The sequence below is a fragment of the Atractosteus spatula genome, chromosome 7 (genome assembly GCF_055471065.1).
Source record: "Atractosteus spatula isolate fAtrSpa1 chromosome 7, fAtrSpa1.hap1, whole genome shotgun sequence".
In the NCBI taxonomy this organism is placed as follows: domain Eukaryota; kingdom Metazoa; phylum Chordata; class Actinopteri; order Semionotiformes; family Lepisosteidae; genus Atractosteus; species Atractosteus spatula.
Genome location: NC_142712.1, coordinates 10,240,323 through 10,257,420, shown reverse-complemented (window position 1 = coordinate 10,257,420; position 17,098 = coordinate 10,240,323). Strand labels below are relative to the sequence as shown.

Genomic DNA, 17,098 nt, shown 5'->3' with positions numbered 1-17,098 from the left:
TGAGGGCCAGCACCTTAGAATCGTGGTACAGGACTCGGAAGACTGTTTATGATTTATATATGAAGACGATTTCCATCAGTTCGGTCTTCCTTTGGTCTGTTAGTAAATTAGTATGCAGCGGCCGTAACCGCAAGCGACTTGACAACTACTGTACCTTCTGAAGTATTGAGCAAGCAGTCAGCGGGCGCAGACGACTGCTTTCTTCCCTGCGCAAATGTTAGTCAAGAACAGGGGAAGATTTATGATGTGTGGGAGCCGAACAGCAGTTCACTGAAATCAATCCACGAAAAGAAAACGCATGGAAATTGCAAATTGCTACTACTAGGCGCAGCTAGATGTTTGTTTTTGCTTCGGGATAAAAACATGATGTAGCACTTTTATCGTGCCCTAACTTTAAGTGCATACAAACAGTCTGGATCTTTTCAATAATACGGTGGAAAAGGATGAAAATTGTATTTTTTTCGAGGTTTGGGGTAAGTACAATTAATTTATTTAAGGAATTGGCGCTAAATTATTAAAATATGATGCACACTATTTTCTGCTAAAAGAGTAAAACAGCAGATTTCTTTAGTTAAAGAAATCGCTTTATATACCAACAGATACACTGTAAAAAGGCAGATTAACCCTTGCTATTCTAAGGGCGACGGTCGCATACTGTATCCTTCACGCTGCTAATAGTACAATTTCAAGCTCAGGTGAAGGTAAAAGTAATTCCCAAGGGAAAAGTAGGGTCAGGACGTATTTAGAAGACAAGTACTGTACTTCGAAGTTCTTCTTTGCGGTGCTTGTTATCTATAAACTGTATACTTCAGACCTGTACTTTCTGTATAGTTCTTCCTCATCTGAGCTCAACAAACCGCTGCATTTAGGTATAAAATCGGCTATGCGGGCTTTTGTGATAAAATCAAAATAAAAAAAAACTTGGAAAACGAGATTAAACTTTTGATCTTTTTATAAAAAGGAAAAAAATAGTGCTTTATAGCTTAGCTTTCTCGTTAAGACAGACAACATGCGCCGACAGTTTCATATCTTGTGTCATTCAAAAAAGATCCACAGGAAACTCGAACTTCAAATACTGTACCTGTTCAGTGCTGTTCTAAAGCTTCCTGATACACTATAATACATTGCTATCTATTCATTCGTAGTTTGCGCTCCATTTTTAACAATAGTATTTTTTACCATAGGAATTTTTTTAATTTTTCCTTTAAGCACAGCCAATACTCCTGAAAATACATTCCCATATCACGCATTTCAAAAGCATGGAGCGATCCAGGAGTTGTCTGGATCATCAATGTCTTGAGCTATTACTCAGTATACAACCATATACAGAGATTTGAGAACACTCTTGAAGAGTTTTTTTTGAGAGCAGACTCTTACAGACTATCCTTGAACAGCCCACACCCACGTGAATTTAGTAAGCAAGCATATTTTCTTTTAGCAGTTCCTAACAGTAAACCAGGTGCTGTTTTAAAAATGTGTTTTTCATCACGTTATTTGCTCAAAAGCTGTTGTGACATAGGGATTATCACATTCAGTATCTCTTGAAATGTCATCTTGGTGCAGAGTCCATTCCTGTCTCAGCTCGTTATGTCTGTCCCTCTGACAAAGAATCAACAATATTTCTACCACAGCATGGCCTTGCCTTGTTTTTATATGTTCACATTATTTTTTAAACGCTGCAATCTAAGGGTCTCTTACGTTTGATATCCTAATCGCACTCTTGTGTTACTTATGTTAGAACTCAGTTACTGACATAAAGGATTACATTTCAAATCAAGTAAAAGTTGGGGGACAAATTCTTTTTAAAAGGTAGTATGTTATTTGCTATGGTACCTGCACACAGTAAACAGGTCACTGTAACCTTTTAGTTTTCCAAATTAATACAATTCCTATTAACTGTTTTATGTCCTTAAACTAACTTCTATCAATCAGTTAAAATCTGTCTGTGATTTTATCCTATATGATTTAATCAGGTCTCGTTGTTCACTGTAATTCAGGTTTATAAATAACTGGTAAACACATTGGAACCCAGAGAGTGCGAGAGCGAGCAATCGCCTCTCTGGCAGCAGAGAACAGCGACGAAAACGAGATCACTGAAGAATGTCACAGCCCATCTGAATGGGGCTCCCAGGGAAACAGAGCTCATCGTGGAGAGCCTTCCAAATTGGACCCCTAATGTCTCTGCTCTATTTGGAACCTTGCCTTTCGAACCCTAGTTTTGTGGCATACAGAACACAGATCGTTTATTTTCAGCAAGACCAGCCCCAAAGACGGTGTTGTGAAATAGGAGACAAACCCCCTTACGTCTAAAAGTAGTGAATTATCACAGCAAAAGAGCTGAATTAGTAGAACGTCTGTGCACAGCCTTCATAAGAACTTAACAAAGGTTACAAACAAGAGGCCATTGGGCTTATTTTGGTTGCTAGCCAGGGTATCTGCATTTTTACATGTGGGTTAGCTTTTATGAGATACCCACAACCCATTTATTTAGAAAAGTGCTCTCAGATTTAAATATTTAAATACCCTTGCCTTTTGACTTGTATTCTCTGATTTTTGGTTCATTGCTGATCACGAAGACGTCCATTGTGTTGACATTGTTTGAGGATTTTAGATACCTGATTCAGTCTTTTTTTTTAAGGCTAAAAATGTTTGGTTCTCTTAGCCTGTAAATGAAGGGAATTCCTTCCGACTGATTTGAGACTAGCGGTATCTTTTTTGCAACTAAAGCCATTTTCAATATTTTAAAGAAGATGTGCATTTTTTATTGGCACATTTTTAAGGCATAATTTTTAAGGCACATTTTCAATTATATATCTTAACATGAAGTACTGTATAATTCTTTTCTTTTACATAGAGTAGGAAAATAAGATCACACAATAAATACCAAGGTCTGTGCTTCTGTAGACTCAGGAATTTGCATCACTAATCTTGTAGTTTACATTTGTATTCACACATGCAAATTGAAAGTCATCTGCCAGGTTTTTGTCCAGTCTTAAATTTATTCAAGGCAGCATCAGTCTAACAGCAGACAGGGCTGTAAATCAATGACTTGATTTCTTTTCATTGATTCTGTAGGCCAGGACAGATGTTAAACATTTAAGTCAGAATATCTAAGAAATGTAGACGCTGGCAATATCTGAAGCCTGTTTTTTAATTACATTATTTAACCCTACAGGAACCCTAGTGGGCTGTTCTCAGGACTTCAAAATTTAGCATTTTCTATTACATTATAAGAAATTATTATGTAAATGAATTAAGAATGGGAACATGACACAGGATATTCATTTATATAGTTAATATGATAAAAAAGCATACAAACCAAAGTAGTAATCTATGTAAATGTGCCAAATAAATACCCACTAATCTGTCCGGGCTTTTAAATTCTAATCCTTTTGTTGTTTGCTGACTAAACTGCACTATAGATTTAATCGTGATAAAATCTTTGTGTCAAGATTCCATCACAAAGAACCAACCTCAGTTATGCTCTAAACATATTCCTTCAGGCAGTACCACGCTGTTGAAGATACTTCACCTGTCTAAGAATAACTGTATTGTTTACATAATAAATAAGGTGAAAGATCAACAGATAGGATTAGGATATAACATCATGAATATTCTGTAATATATGATATATAATTTAATATCATGCATATGCTGAGAAATGAATAATAGGATTTAAGGCAATGTATACCACAATTGTGTATGGGTGCATGGGTGTATTTCCAATCTTTAAAAGTTTCCCCAAATCCGTGAACATTACCATCCTATCACCGATGTCGGAAGGGATGAACCATGGAATGACAGGAGAGCGAAAAGGACCCTATGTGTAGCAGTGGGACGGGGGTTAGCCCAGGCTCAGCTGTTCAGGAAATGCTCTATAGAAACCTATGCCCTCAGGTAGCGGACGTGGGGCGACCTGGTGGTAGGCGGGTCTCAGGACATCCGAACCTCAATGCTGAGCGAGGAGCAAAGCAGAAGCAGGAAGTAGCAGGAAGGCTACACAACAAGACACACCAGAAAGACAAGAATAATCACAGGGAACTAGGAACAGGAGAGAAGTAGAGCGCCCTCTAAGGGCGGCTCCTGACGCCTAAAAAAAGAGCTGCACAGCACTGGGGGGAGGAAAAACCTCATTTAACTGAAAGGAAACCTCCGGGAGTCCAAGGCTGAGAGCTACCCCCTCCTCTGGGGTTAAAAAACCTTTATTGAGTAGAGGATGGGGGGGGGGGACTGGGCTCAGGAGGAGCAAGACAAAAAAAAAACCAGACCAAACAAGCAAAATGTCACGAACAACGAAAATAAATCCTGATGGAACAGGGGAACAAATAACACATAAGGGCATGGAAGCCAGACCAGGGGGCGTGGGAGCCTGGAACTCGGAAACAGCAGGGGGCATGGGAGCCCGGGACAGAGACAGAGACAGCAGCAGCAGGTGTGGGAGCCTGGGACAGAGACAGAGACAGCAGCAGCGGGAGTGGGAGCCCGGGACAGAGACAAAACACACAACAAATATAAACCCTGACGGAACAGGGGAACAAACACATAAAAGAAACAACCCACAACAGAGAGGGAAGAGCAAGGGGCAAGGAAGCCCAGAACCAGGAATAAAGTTTTTTAAACCAAAAGCCAGGAAACAAAAATAAAAAAAAACGCTCGCAGGGTCTAGAGTAGGCTCAGCATTCTGTCACGGATGTCGGAAGGGATGAACCGTGGAATGACAGGGAGCGAAAAAGACCCTATGTGTAGCAGCGAGACGGGGGTTAGCCCGGGCTCAGCTGTTCAGGAAGTGCCGTATAGAAACCTATGCCCTCAGGTAGCAGACGTGGGGCGACCAGGTGGTAGGCGGGTCTCAGGACATCCGAACCTCAATGCTGAGCGAGGAGCAAAGCAGAAGCAGAAAGTAAATAGGCTACACAACGAGACACACCAGAAAGACAAGAGTAATCACAGGGAACTAGGAACAGGGCAGAAGTAGAGCGCCCTCTAGGTGTACTGGGCATGACACATCCAGTCACTCTGATAAGATTTTTGCAAAAAAGCTTCTGTAACACTTCCATAAATGGAAACCCGAGTGCACGTTCTTTTTTTCCCATTAACAATTTAACAAGCAAAAATGTTAAGACAGGAAAGATTTTAAGATTTTCAAGATTTTCAGGAGGAAAAGGCATTTTTCATAATACGTTTTGAGATATGCTAAATCTCTAAGCAATCTGACTTCAAGCAATCTGAATGATTTTGAAGATGTTATGAGGGCCTCGTCAATCTCAACTCTGCCTTCTCTATAAAGGGCGTCTTCTCAGAAGCTACATTACTAAGGTGAAGCGCATTAACAACTGAGAGCTGGAGGCAAAGAACAAGCCCTCAGTTTAAAAAAGCAGAATTCTTGTCCTTGTCTGATCACGCTCCATTAGCTCTAAATTAGCTCTAAATTCCGCGTTCTAGAAACTAGAAGAAAAATAAACTTTGCTGAAATGTGGCAATGATATTGGGCAAAACTTCAAAAGCAATCAAAAGCAGCAGATCTGCATGGCATAGGATCTGAAGTGGCAAATATAGGGAGAGTCCAATCTCCATCCCCATCTTGGACGAAACTCTTCATTCACATGTACTTGAAATGTAACGAACACTAAGGAAGGACGATGATTTCTGTTCATGCTGAAAGACCCGTCTGTGACTGGCTTTTAATACAGCCATCTAACAAGTAAGATGACCATGTTTTTGTAACACATTCCTTTGGATTAGTAGTGACTTATCTTGTCTGTTTCTGTTAGTGATGCAGAGGGAACTGAACCTTGTTTAGGACTCTGGAAGTGTGGACGTTAGGGCTCAGGATCAGTATCTTGGCTGTATCTCCCACTGACTCTTTGAAGGAAGCAGAGGTTCTGGGTCTTGGCAAATGTCTTCATCGCCTGCCTGCTTCTGAAGTGATATGCAGGCTGGTTGTCTTGTCAGCACACACATCAGTCAGGCCCTGTACTCACAAAAATAGGGGGCGAGGGGAACACACAAATCAGAACAGCCCTTGGCTCTCAGGCAGCGTTACCAAAACAGGCTGCAAATTATGTGGGATATAATTTTTACATTTGCTTCACTTTATTGTTGAAATAAATCTGAAACATTCAAAAAAGTTCAAGCCTCCCTTGTTGTGCGGTTTCTATGCCTGTGTCATTGTAGACAGCAATTTATGAGGTCATCATCTTCGGAAAACACATTTTTGAAGCATGGATCAATTACAAATAGAATTAAAAGGGGAAATATATAATAACTTCTACGACAGCTCTTTGTTTGACTCCGTGCTGTCAACTTTAATTAAGAGAAAGAATAAAGCCCAGCGAACTGCTGGGGCTTCTAAAGATGCCACTGGAAGATTTTCCTTCACGCAGATTAGACATCAAAGCACACAGGTTATCACAAAGTTCTAAAATGTAAGGTACTGCAGCTATCACCATTCTAATCTTTCTTCACATTAAGAAAATTTGAAGGCAAAATAAGTTCATGGAGGACAAATAATTACCCCCGCACTTACCAGTTTAAATTACTTAATAAAATAATGTGACAGATAAAAATGTTTTTTTCATTTGTTGAATATGTCACTAATGCTTCTTGTGTTTGACAAGTCAACTGGATAATTAACAATATTGCTGAATGATTTGATTACAAAGTGGTCCACCTCAAAGTCCGTAGAGTTTTGCAAAACAGCCATTTAGCGAATCAGGAGTACTCAATGAGCTGTGTAAGGCATACAGAAATAAGTCTGCTGAGTGGTATAGAGTTATTATTTTTAAAAAATCTTGCTTCTCATCTTATACTGTATGTGCTCTACCTATCCATCTCTCTTTTAAAACAGCTGAAATCCCAGCAAATAGGAAGGCTGCCCTTATTCTGTCTTCTTTCAGTAGTTATGGTGATAAATCAGACCCTAACTTTTATACACATACTGTACACCCAGTATATCCATTTTGCCTTGGCTTTTGAAAATCATGGAAGAAATTTCTGGCTGAAATTGTATCCAGTCTGGTTCTCATTTTGTGCAGCCTTTAATGTTCTCTGTGATATCATACCAGCACTCAGTACGAATCAGACTTGATTTATCTGAGCTGATTTACCTAATCCGTTTGAGTCTGTGTATCAGTCCTGATAAGGTTGCACAGTACTGGTCTTCATATGAACTTCCTTGCATGGTTTCGGAATTACTTAGAAAACTGTCTACTGTGTGTAAAAGCAGATTTGTATCCCAACCTCTTCCAGTTATAAAGGGGGGCCCACAAAGTTCTACATTGGGTCTGACTTTTTTCTCCAGCAAAAATATTGCGGAAGTGTTAGGTAAATCTCATATCCTCATTTTTGAGATTTGCAACTTAGGTTCAATAAAAAAGTAGTTCAGCAGGCTTACTGTGAGCTGCGTCTTCTGAGAAATTCTTCTGTTAAATTCAATAGAGGGAAAATTGTGTAGTTGCTACATTCATAATGATCACAAAACCACTGATTTTAAGGTGAAACAAAGATAGAGGAAGTCGCTGTTTATAAATATAAGGATAGTACTTTAACTTTCAAAACTCGTGTTAATGAAAAACAAGCTGAGTTCAAGTCTGTACTTGGTTTCCCATCAATTGCACAAAATCCAGACTATACAGCGGTTGTAGTTCTGTGGTTGAACTAATTATCTTGAGACATAGGGCAATGAATTTCATTGTCTTAAAGTTGTTAGCATTGTCTTCTCTAACCCACCCAAGAAATGAAAGCAGGGTGACCATGACTGTGGGATTTAGAACATTTCTTGAAACAAAAAATATATATGGCTAATCCATAAGAGTAATTTAAAATGGGATACAAAGCTGGAAAACTAGTAATAACTTTGTCACACCTGATTCACATGTCTCTACCTGATCTACTGTGTTCAGTAGCTGCTGGTGCGCAATCACTGTTGTGCATCATCAGGGTGAGGCTGCATTTCAAATTTGCCTCTAATAAGTAAGTGTAGAACATTCTGTGGTTCTTTGGGATGAAAAGTGCTACTACTGTGTATAAATTATATTAATTATTATGAAATGCGATCATTATTGTCTCTTTACACCTCATACAGAGATCTATTTTTTCATAATAAATTATGTGAAATTAACAAAACATATTTTAAGCAGAGGCTGTCAGTTTTGAGCCTTTTCCAATCATCAAAAAGTAGCAAAAGCTTTTTTTTTCTTCCACAGGTGGTGGTTTTTAAAGTACCTGCTTTGTGCAAGAGTTTCACTTAAAAAGAAAGAATTCAGCTGCATCCTTTATATTTGTTTCACTTCTTCTTTGTTTTCTGCTGTCTGCAGAAATCTGTAACAGAAAGCTGCCTGCTTCCTGGCCCTGGATGCTGTGTTGCAGGTTTCCTCAAGAGTGAGGAAAGCAAGTTTTCTTGGTGCTGTCTGCACCACATCAGGATGTTATCAAAATCAGACTGTATGAACACCCTCAATATAGTATACTATACTTATAGTATGCTTCACCTTTAGCTAATACTTCACCATTTGTAAAATAAACCATTCTACACTAATTAATGTCTTTGGTTAAATATTTATTTTATACCACTTCCAAAAGAAATGTAATAGCTAATTAATTAACAGAGTTAATTAGCACTTTCAGAGCTCATGTGTTTCTTTACCCTTACTGTCCAATTTTGCACAGTAAGACTTATTCTTCCATGGAGGAGGGAATGAAATATCCTCCAACAAGCAGAGGCTATTTACCTTGTCCAGTTTGTATTCAGCTGGTTCCTCGGGCACTGGGGACCTCTTCCATCACAATCAGCAATTCCACAGAGGATATAAAGCCACCATTGTTTAGTGCCTCACAATCTTCTCAAAAGGAGTTTGGTTCACTGGAATTGTTGTTAAGAAAGGCGTTGCAGTTGTGTAGGGGTGATGGGAAATATTTGTCTCTGTAGATCACTGACCATTTCTGCTCCACTGGTGCTCCATACTGTAGTTATTCTCACAGGCTTACTGAAGTGGCAGAATAGGTGGAGCAGGTGTAAAATAAAATTCTGAGTCACAATGTACCTTCTTCCTTCTTATTTGGGCTCTTTAGGATTTTTTAGGCTCAGGCTTTTTCACATGTTTTTTTTATACTTGTGTTTTATCATTCTTTGAGTGCAGAACGTGACCAGCTCACTCTTTCTTTAATTTCTTTAATAATGACGTTCTCGTTTCAACCCCAGGACACACTCCTCTTTCCAGGCTTGCCTAGACGGATGAAAAGGCTTGTTCTGCATTCCAGAAAAACTGTTCAGGCAAAAAGGATAGAGGAAAACCATTCTGAAGAGAGAAATTCTGTGTACAACTACTTAAATAAGTAGGGAGATTAAAGTATTCCTCTAGGAATGTGTATTTTTGTCCTGTTTTTACACTGTATGTATGAGGAACAATACTTGGGAAGACTATGACAGCGTTTAGGTCCGCTAGTAAATGCAAATTAAGTTATGTCTCAGGATTTGGTCTGCAAGCAGAATGAGCCAAGTAATACAGTACATGAGCTTGAGACAGTTCAAATAGTCGCACAGGAGGATAATGAATCGCTCAGTTCAACAGGTCCTTTTCTGCCCTACTCAAACAAGCTTCCCGAGGCAGTGAAAGAAAACTCACAGGCTAATGAAGCTGGGGAAAGCACTTGTATCCACGAAACTGTTTGCCGCCATCTGCTCGTTTACCCTTCACAAATCTGAAAATTCCTCTCCGTACTCATTTCTGGGTACGATGTGTTAAGATTTGTTTAGATGTCAGCTCGGTGCGTTTACAGCCAACATGTTTTTGCCAGGGAGGTTTCAGCTATTATTGGTGTTTTTGTGTGGCTTTCACCATATGCTCGTATTGCCGACGTTATAAGTGGCAAAGTCGGTGCCTGCAGATGGGTTTAAACTTACTGAACATGTATTAAATTCGGGCAAAACTAATCTAGTGTGGAGGAGTTTTTTTACTCTCTTTTCTTTATAAAGGGGGGAAGACCACAACAAACATGTTGTTGCTGAAATGTGGACTATTTTATCCTTGTATAAAGTACACATCATCAGGCCTTGGACACAAGTCCGGTCAAACTTGCCTGGTTTATGTAAATTAAACATTTCTTATCGAAGAGGAGTTAAAATTAACACCAGTCTTAAGGGGCATTGACGGCTGTATTTTTTACATTTCAGATGCGGTTTCTCGTTGGTTAAAAGAAGCCGTTATAGAGAACCATACCAACCCGACAAAGGTAGCTGGTTTGATATGACGTGGTGTGAAGTTTGTGTAGTATAATGAAAGCATAAATTATTTTGTAAACATTAAGTACGATTTTTCTGAAGCACCGTAGTTGTGACTTTCTCTTTTTGTCAAGTCTTCTACTGGACGTTTAATGCATTTGTGTTTCATTTACGAATTCAAGTTAAAAGGCGCGCTCACTGCGCCCTCTGGTGACAAAGGGTTTTTTAAAGACAATCAGATTTTTAAACTGAATTATATTTCAGTTCTCTCAATTTATCTTTAGAAGCTGCAACAATAGGACTGAATCCACGGAGTTCAGAATAGTCTGTTAATTTGCTTGGGAAATGTGAGACAAAAGCACATTGAAGCAACTTTCCCGTCTCTCCTGGACTGAGTCCTCGGGTTTAGAAGACAAAATATTAATCCTTCATCCTGAATAAGTCACAAATGTCATGTATTTATTTATTTCCATATTTGTTGTGTAGCATTGTCATTTTTATGTTCTGTAGTTAATCGGTATGCTCATAAATTGAGAAAAAACAGTTTAAAGAACACTTAATTTTCCTGTGGCTTTTTAAAATGAAGACCAAATAAAATTTGGGAAAATGTCTGGATAAATAATAGTAGTCAGTCTAGGCTTCAGCCATATTTCTGTGATGGAGCTCCTTACTTACAGTATCTCCATTTGCCCTTTCAGAATTCCGTAAGAAAATAATTTGAAGATCATGGATTAAAATGCAATGTAAATTTTCAGCTAAACATCAGACATCAACTAAACATGCTCAGTGAGGATAAAATGAACTGACATCCTCAAACAACTACTTTTAAAGTGACACTTAAATGAAATATCCCCGACCCAGTAATGTTTCTCACCTTTATTAAAAGAGTTGCTTATTATGTATTACTATCACACAAACACATAAACTGCAGCAGATAACTGTTATCTATAAAAACTTGTGATTTATACTGTAACAACTGCCAATTGTTTAAAACCAGTTTCTTATTGTTTTTAAATAGCTGTGCGTTTATAGTGATATAAAAATATATAGGCCTAAGTACTTACAGTACATGTAGTTTTTCAATTACTGTGTCATACTTTGGGTAGATAATCAGTAACACAATCCATCATATCATGTGCTGTTTTATATTAACCTTCAAGCGCCATTCCCTTTTGTCCTGTCTGTGTGAGACTGTGTTGGCTTGCTGCAGTAATTATTTCCTGCTTTGAGTCCTTCGAGTCTCTGTGGGAAGCAATTGAATTCTTATATTTCCTGGCACACTGTCTGCCATTTCTTACATGTTCGTAATAAAGGCTTGTGGTTATTGTAAATACTCTTTATCTGTGACTTTATGACACTGAATAACTGAAGTACTGAATAACAATTTTATTCTGTTCTGTGGCCCTTATGACCTCCTTATCATTTAATGCCTCTGTAGATGAAATCTAGTAATCAGAAGAAACTGCTAGAGTCACACCAAAATATCTAGCAGTTGGGATCATTTTTGATTTGACAATACCCCACAATTACATTGCAGAATCCCCTTTCACAATGGAGGGTCCTGCAGAAATTTCATAGCGGAGGCTTGTGGTTAATCTTTGCTGTTCGGTTTGCGTTGTGAAATGGGGAAAAAAAAGTGTTTATACAGAAAGAAAAGGTATTCCTGTTCGGGCATTGTTAACAAGGTTGTTCTTGTGTTCTCTGATTCTTTCATTTTGGCTTGCAGAATGTAACTCCGCACAGAACCTGCCCACAGTAACTCGGACGTCTGCCCAGGAAATCCTATGGAGAACGTCACAGTCTCCAGAAGCCCCTCCTGCACCTACAATGAGGACTTCAAGCGAATCCTCCTGCCTCTGGTCTACAGCGTGGTCTTCATCCTGGGGCTGCCCCTGAACTTCACGGTCATCGTTCAGATCTGGAGGTCGCGGAAGGTGCTGACCCGCTCCAGGATCTACATGCTGAACCTGGCCATTGCGGACCTCCTGTACGTGTGCTCCCTCCCCCTGCTCATTTATAACTACGCCCAGCACGACTACTGGCCCTTCGGAGAGTACACCTGCAAGTTTGTGCGCTTCCAGTTCTACAGCAACCTGCACGGCAGCATCATGTTCCTCACCTGCCTGAGTTTCCAAAGGTACTTCGGGATCTGCTACCCTCTTGCCCAGTGGCACAAAAGGGGGGGCAGGAAGTTTGCCTGGGTGGTCTGTGGAGCGGTGTGGATGATCGTCGTGGTCATCTGTGCGCCCACGTTCCACTTTGCCACTACCGGCATTCAGAGGAACAGGACGGTCTGCTACGATCTGAGTGAGCCCTCCCGGTCGGCTCAGTACTTCCCCTACGGCATGGCCCTCACCTTCATTGGCTTCGTCATTCCCTTCCTGGCCATCGTCGTCTGCTACTGTTGCATGACCAGGATCCTTTGCCAGACCAACCACATGACCGGCCTGGCGGTACGGGAGAAGAAGGACAAGGCCATCCGGATGATTGTCATCGTGGTGGTGGTGTTTGCCATCAGCTTCTTCCCCTTCCACTTGACCAAGACCATGTACCTGATTATCCGGGCCTTAACAGATGTGGCCTGCGGGATGCGAGAGCGGTACTCAATCATTTACAAGTGCACTCGCCCCTTTGCCAGTATGAACAGTGTGCTGGACCCCATTCTCTTCTACTTCACCCAGCAGAAATTCAGAGAGGGCACCAAACTGCTGATGGACAAGATCAGCACCAAACGAGACAAAACCTCAAAAAAATAAAAAGAATGTCTTTGCGAGCTCTCAGGAGCGCACAACAAGAAGGTGTTATCATATGATTGGGTTTCGTATTGCGTGTCTGCATAAAATAGTCTTTACCTCATGTCGGTTTCTTTTAAAGGACAGCCAATATTCAACCTTAGTAGGTGTCCTCCTGTCTCTCAAACAGATGTCTTGCCTGTCAAATAGCTTCTTTTCACCAGTTGAAGGAACAACAATGCACAAAAATGCATGGGTCTTAGAACTGTTGACTTTAGAATATTAGGCTTGTGAAGAAAACTGTAAGTGTTTATACAGTGTATTATGAACCTAGTTTCACTGTACACTCCTAAAAAATGTTTGGGTATTTGTATTGAAGAAGTGTTGTTGAACGATTTAGACTACCAAAGTAAATCTCTTACTAACAAAAATGTTATTATTTTTGTATAATATGATACAGACAGATAGAACTTTAACAGAAGATTGTGAATTTGCCTGTTCAATAACTGTAACTTTCTTTATTAATACCGTTTTCGTTCTGAATAAAATGTCACAGTTTTTGTAATATTTATTTTAAAAATCAATGTGATCAGTTCCTGAAAGGCAGTTATAGTAGCCAGTAAATATGAATATGTAGATTTTTCTCAAGACCGTATATAAAAAGGTTGAAGCTATAAGGAAGATTTTTCCAACCAAGATGCGGGTGGATACCATACAGCATATGCAAATCTATCCCAGATTACTGCCTTTAAACCTGTATCATCCTGACCTACTGCACGGGAACTCCACATTATTTTTCTCACAGTTTTGAGATTAAAATAGTGTTTTTATGAAGGTCTAAATCAGTTGACACTGACTGGGCCATGTCTACTGATTAAAAACAGAACTCTGTTTACAATCTGGCAGGATTTCCATGACATAATCCAAGGGAAATGCTTTGTAGAAAAAGATGACGCAAAAACAGGCAGTTCTAATTTGGTCTTGTATGCAAGTGAATGGAACATGCATTAACAAGTATCGGAGACATAAGATTCAAAGAAAGCAGCATTTTAGGTAAGCAATGGAACTAATTTTAAAATCAGATTTGAAAAGTGTCTCCCTGTTCTTTGATTTTCCATATAACAAAACCACTGACAATTTATTACCACTAAATCAGTGGTTCTCAGTCCTGGTCTTGAGTAACCCCTGTGCTTTCTAGTTTGTACACCTACCGAGTGATCTGGGGTAGCCCCTGTGTCTTCTAGTGTTTGTTTCTGGTATTATTCACTGGTCAATTTATTTCATTTTTGTCATATTTCTTTTTCTCTTAAAATGCTGAATGTGATTTGTAATGGGTATAATGAGTGCTAATGAGTGAGAATCGGGACTGTCTTCATTCAGATGTGCTACATGAAATATATCTATTGGGACTTTAGAGTGCTGCCTTGTGGCACTGGGCCCTGGGTTCAGTTCCTGGGGTGCTACATGTGTCTGCATGGAGCTTGTATGTCCTCCCCATACAACCAGCATTCTGGTTTCCTACACAAATGTGTAGGTACTGTACATTGATCTATCATAGCAGTTTACGTCTCAGTCAGTTGGCCTTGGTTGAACCTTTAATTTTATCTTTAACTGTGTTTCTTGTGTGTAGTAACAGAACAGAATTTCAAAGTAATAACATACTAAAAGGCAAAATGGCTTAAAAATGAGCTTTACATGATAAATAATAATGAGAGATCTGGTATGTGGTATACCTGCTGATTCGTGCCGTGTGTATTGCTGCCTCATTGCATTGACAAATTAAATATGTTACTTACCAACTGTAATTTCCCAAATGATACAATATAGAACGTTAGATAAACAGAACATACTGCCGTATTTTGACATATTCTGTGTTCTTTGTTAGTATATTGTTGGTATATGCTTAGACGTACTACAGTATATAAATGAATGACAGAGGCAGCATAACCAAAATTGAAAAAAATATATTGCATGTGAAAGGCTTGATACACAGTGTTTATCTGGCCAAAGTTGATTAATTCAGACATCTATTGCAGTGTTTCAAATATGAGCTTACCTTAATTCCACTGAGCAGTGGTGAAACACTCAGGTTAATATATCATTTTTCAGATACGCACAAATACTGTTTTGCTTTTCATTATAAACTTCAGCTGGGTCCCACAGAAATGCATTGACTGAATCTCTGTATAAATGTGAATTTCCTGGTCACTTGTCACACAAGTGATCCTACTGGACTTCCCACTTTTTCACTGTCTTATAGACAGTTATCATTAAATTCGAAAGAGCACCACCGATTAAATTTAACAATAATTAACAGAAATGAATAGAAATGAGTAAATAAGCTTGTGAAAATCTTAACAATACATCTGGATGTAAGGATTATTCACGGCCCTTGGACACAATTTGATGAGCTGTGCAGGACGGTCAAACAGGAAGCAAGCTGGGATATACAGTATAAGATGACACTCGCCTTCTCTCCTCGTTAAATCCGTGGTACTATTTTGTGTGCGGTTTTCTGTTGTTTTTTCTTTATTTTTGGCCAGTGTATTGCTTTGCTATTAAAAGGGGAACCATATTCTTTCTCTTTTCAACTCACTTGAGACTGTGATGCACTCCGTTGAATGAAGTACACTTGTTCTCAATCGTCGTCTGGAATTACTGTATGATGTTATAACAATGTAGCAGCTAAGCCAAATGTAATTGTGAAAAATGGCTGTGTTACTGTACCAGTATTACTGTGAGCAGAACTTCGTTTCTAACATACGTTGCTGAAGTCGATATATATTGAAATATTTTTTTTATTTCCATTTAAATGTGAGACAAGGTTACGTTAACGTAGGTTAATGTAACATTTATGTGCATATATTTATTGTGGAAAAAATATGGTGTTTTATTTTACCAGGTACTAATGTTTAACATTACTTCTTTCTCATGTCCAATTTGGGATTTGTTCATTTTTGTAAACTTAAATGAGATGTAATAAACTCACTTGCCTTTAACTGACTGCAGTACTGTTTTAGACTCCCATCGGAGCTCAAAAAGGTGCTAGACTGACGATCACGATTGATGGGTTGATCGAATTGCATCAGAATCATTTAAAACAAACAAATGCACTAGACAAACAACATTTTTTAAAATGAGATCCTTCATTAAAAAATGTTCGTAATACCAAAGTTTGTCTGAACATTTTGCTTTTCAATTGTTTGCCGTAACTGAAAAATTCTTAGGTCTTTATTTATTCTGTCCGTGTGATCACCCGCCTTCTCCCTACAGTCACACACATTTTTATTATTACTTCTGTACAAATAAGTATTCAACTGAAAATATTATTAGTTATTATTTACAAATATAAAATAATTATAAATAACATCTTGTAAACAGTAACAACACTCTTCACATTACATTGTTATAATTCATGCAATCTCAGGTACATTTACAATAATGTGTTTCTTAGCTTAGTGTTCATATTTACAAATTAAGAGCATGTTGTCTGTACTGTTATCAAAATGTTGAGAAACAGAGTTACAGGTCGAAACATTAGAGGCGTCCATGGTATGATATGAACATTTTATCACTTCTGACTGTCAAGGTTGATTATTTGGAAGAATACGTTTAATAGGTTAAGGAATAAAACTTAACCAATAAAAACATTTTTAACCGTGGTGTTCGCAAATTCGGTACGTCATGTTTAACAGGACAGAAAATCCCGGAGCGCTAAAAAAAAACCTACCCTCCACAGTTCTGTAATGTCCAACCTGCCCATAAGTCTACAGCTCGTTTCCTAGAGCTACTGAATATCTAACCTTCCAGATGTTTTTCCTCGCCTGAATTAGTTATTATCTGAAAAGATATCCGCAAGCGTCACTTCTGCAGTGTTCCGCGAGAGGTCGACAGGAGCAAGCGTTCTGCCCTGGAACAATGCTGAGAACAAAGGATCACATTAAAAGTAGGCTTCTGAAATCTAGCGACAATAGAATGATTGTTTGCAAAACTCACATAAGTCCAAAACCATTAACCCTCGAAAGAGTTAAAAAGCCCTGCGCTTTTCTACATATCTAAATGATGATGATGTTTGTTGTCGTTCCTATTTATTTTTTTTCGGGAATAGTTCAAAAGTTCCTCTTCGCACTTTTGAATAAATCCGAAA

At 38.8% G+C, this 17,098-nt stretch overlaps 1 protein-coding gene across 2 annotated transcripts; it reads left to right on the top strand.

The window, feature by feature from the left end:
- The first annotated feature begins 187 nt into the window (after positions 1 to 187).
- Positions 188 to 15,950, top strand: p2ry6 (pyrimidinergic receptor P2Y6). Of its 2 annotated transcripts, XM_088922497.1 has the most exons (3): positions 188 to 473; positions 10,172 to 10,230; positions 11,946 to 15,950. In XM_088922497.1, exon 3 carries the CDS (start codon positions 12,004 to 12,006, stop codon positions 12,973 to 12,975), a length of 972 nt encoding a protein of 323 aa, XP_088778623.1. In that variant the 5' UTR covers positions 188 to 473; positions 10,172 to 10,230; positions 11,946 to 12,003; the 3' UTR covers positions 12,976 to 15,950. The 2 variants fall into 2 exon arrangements, with proteins under 2 accessions (XP_088778623.1, XP_088778624.1); XM_088922498.1 differs by lacking the exon at positions 10,172 to 10,230.
- Positions 15,951 to 17,098: the final 1,148 nt, after the last annotated feature.

Bases quoted from the DNA above. Each gene is read 5' to 3' on its own strand.
- p2ry6 (XM_088922498.1), top strand. From the start codon at position 12,004: ATGGAGAACGTCACAGTCTCCAGAAGCCCCTCCTGCACCTACAATGAG.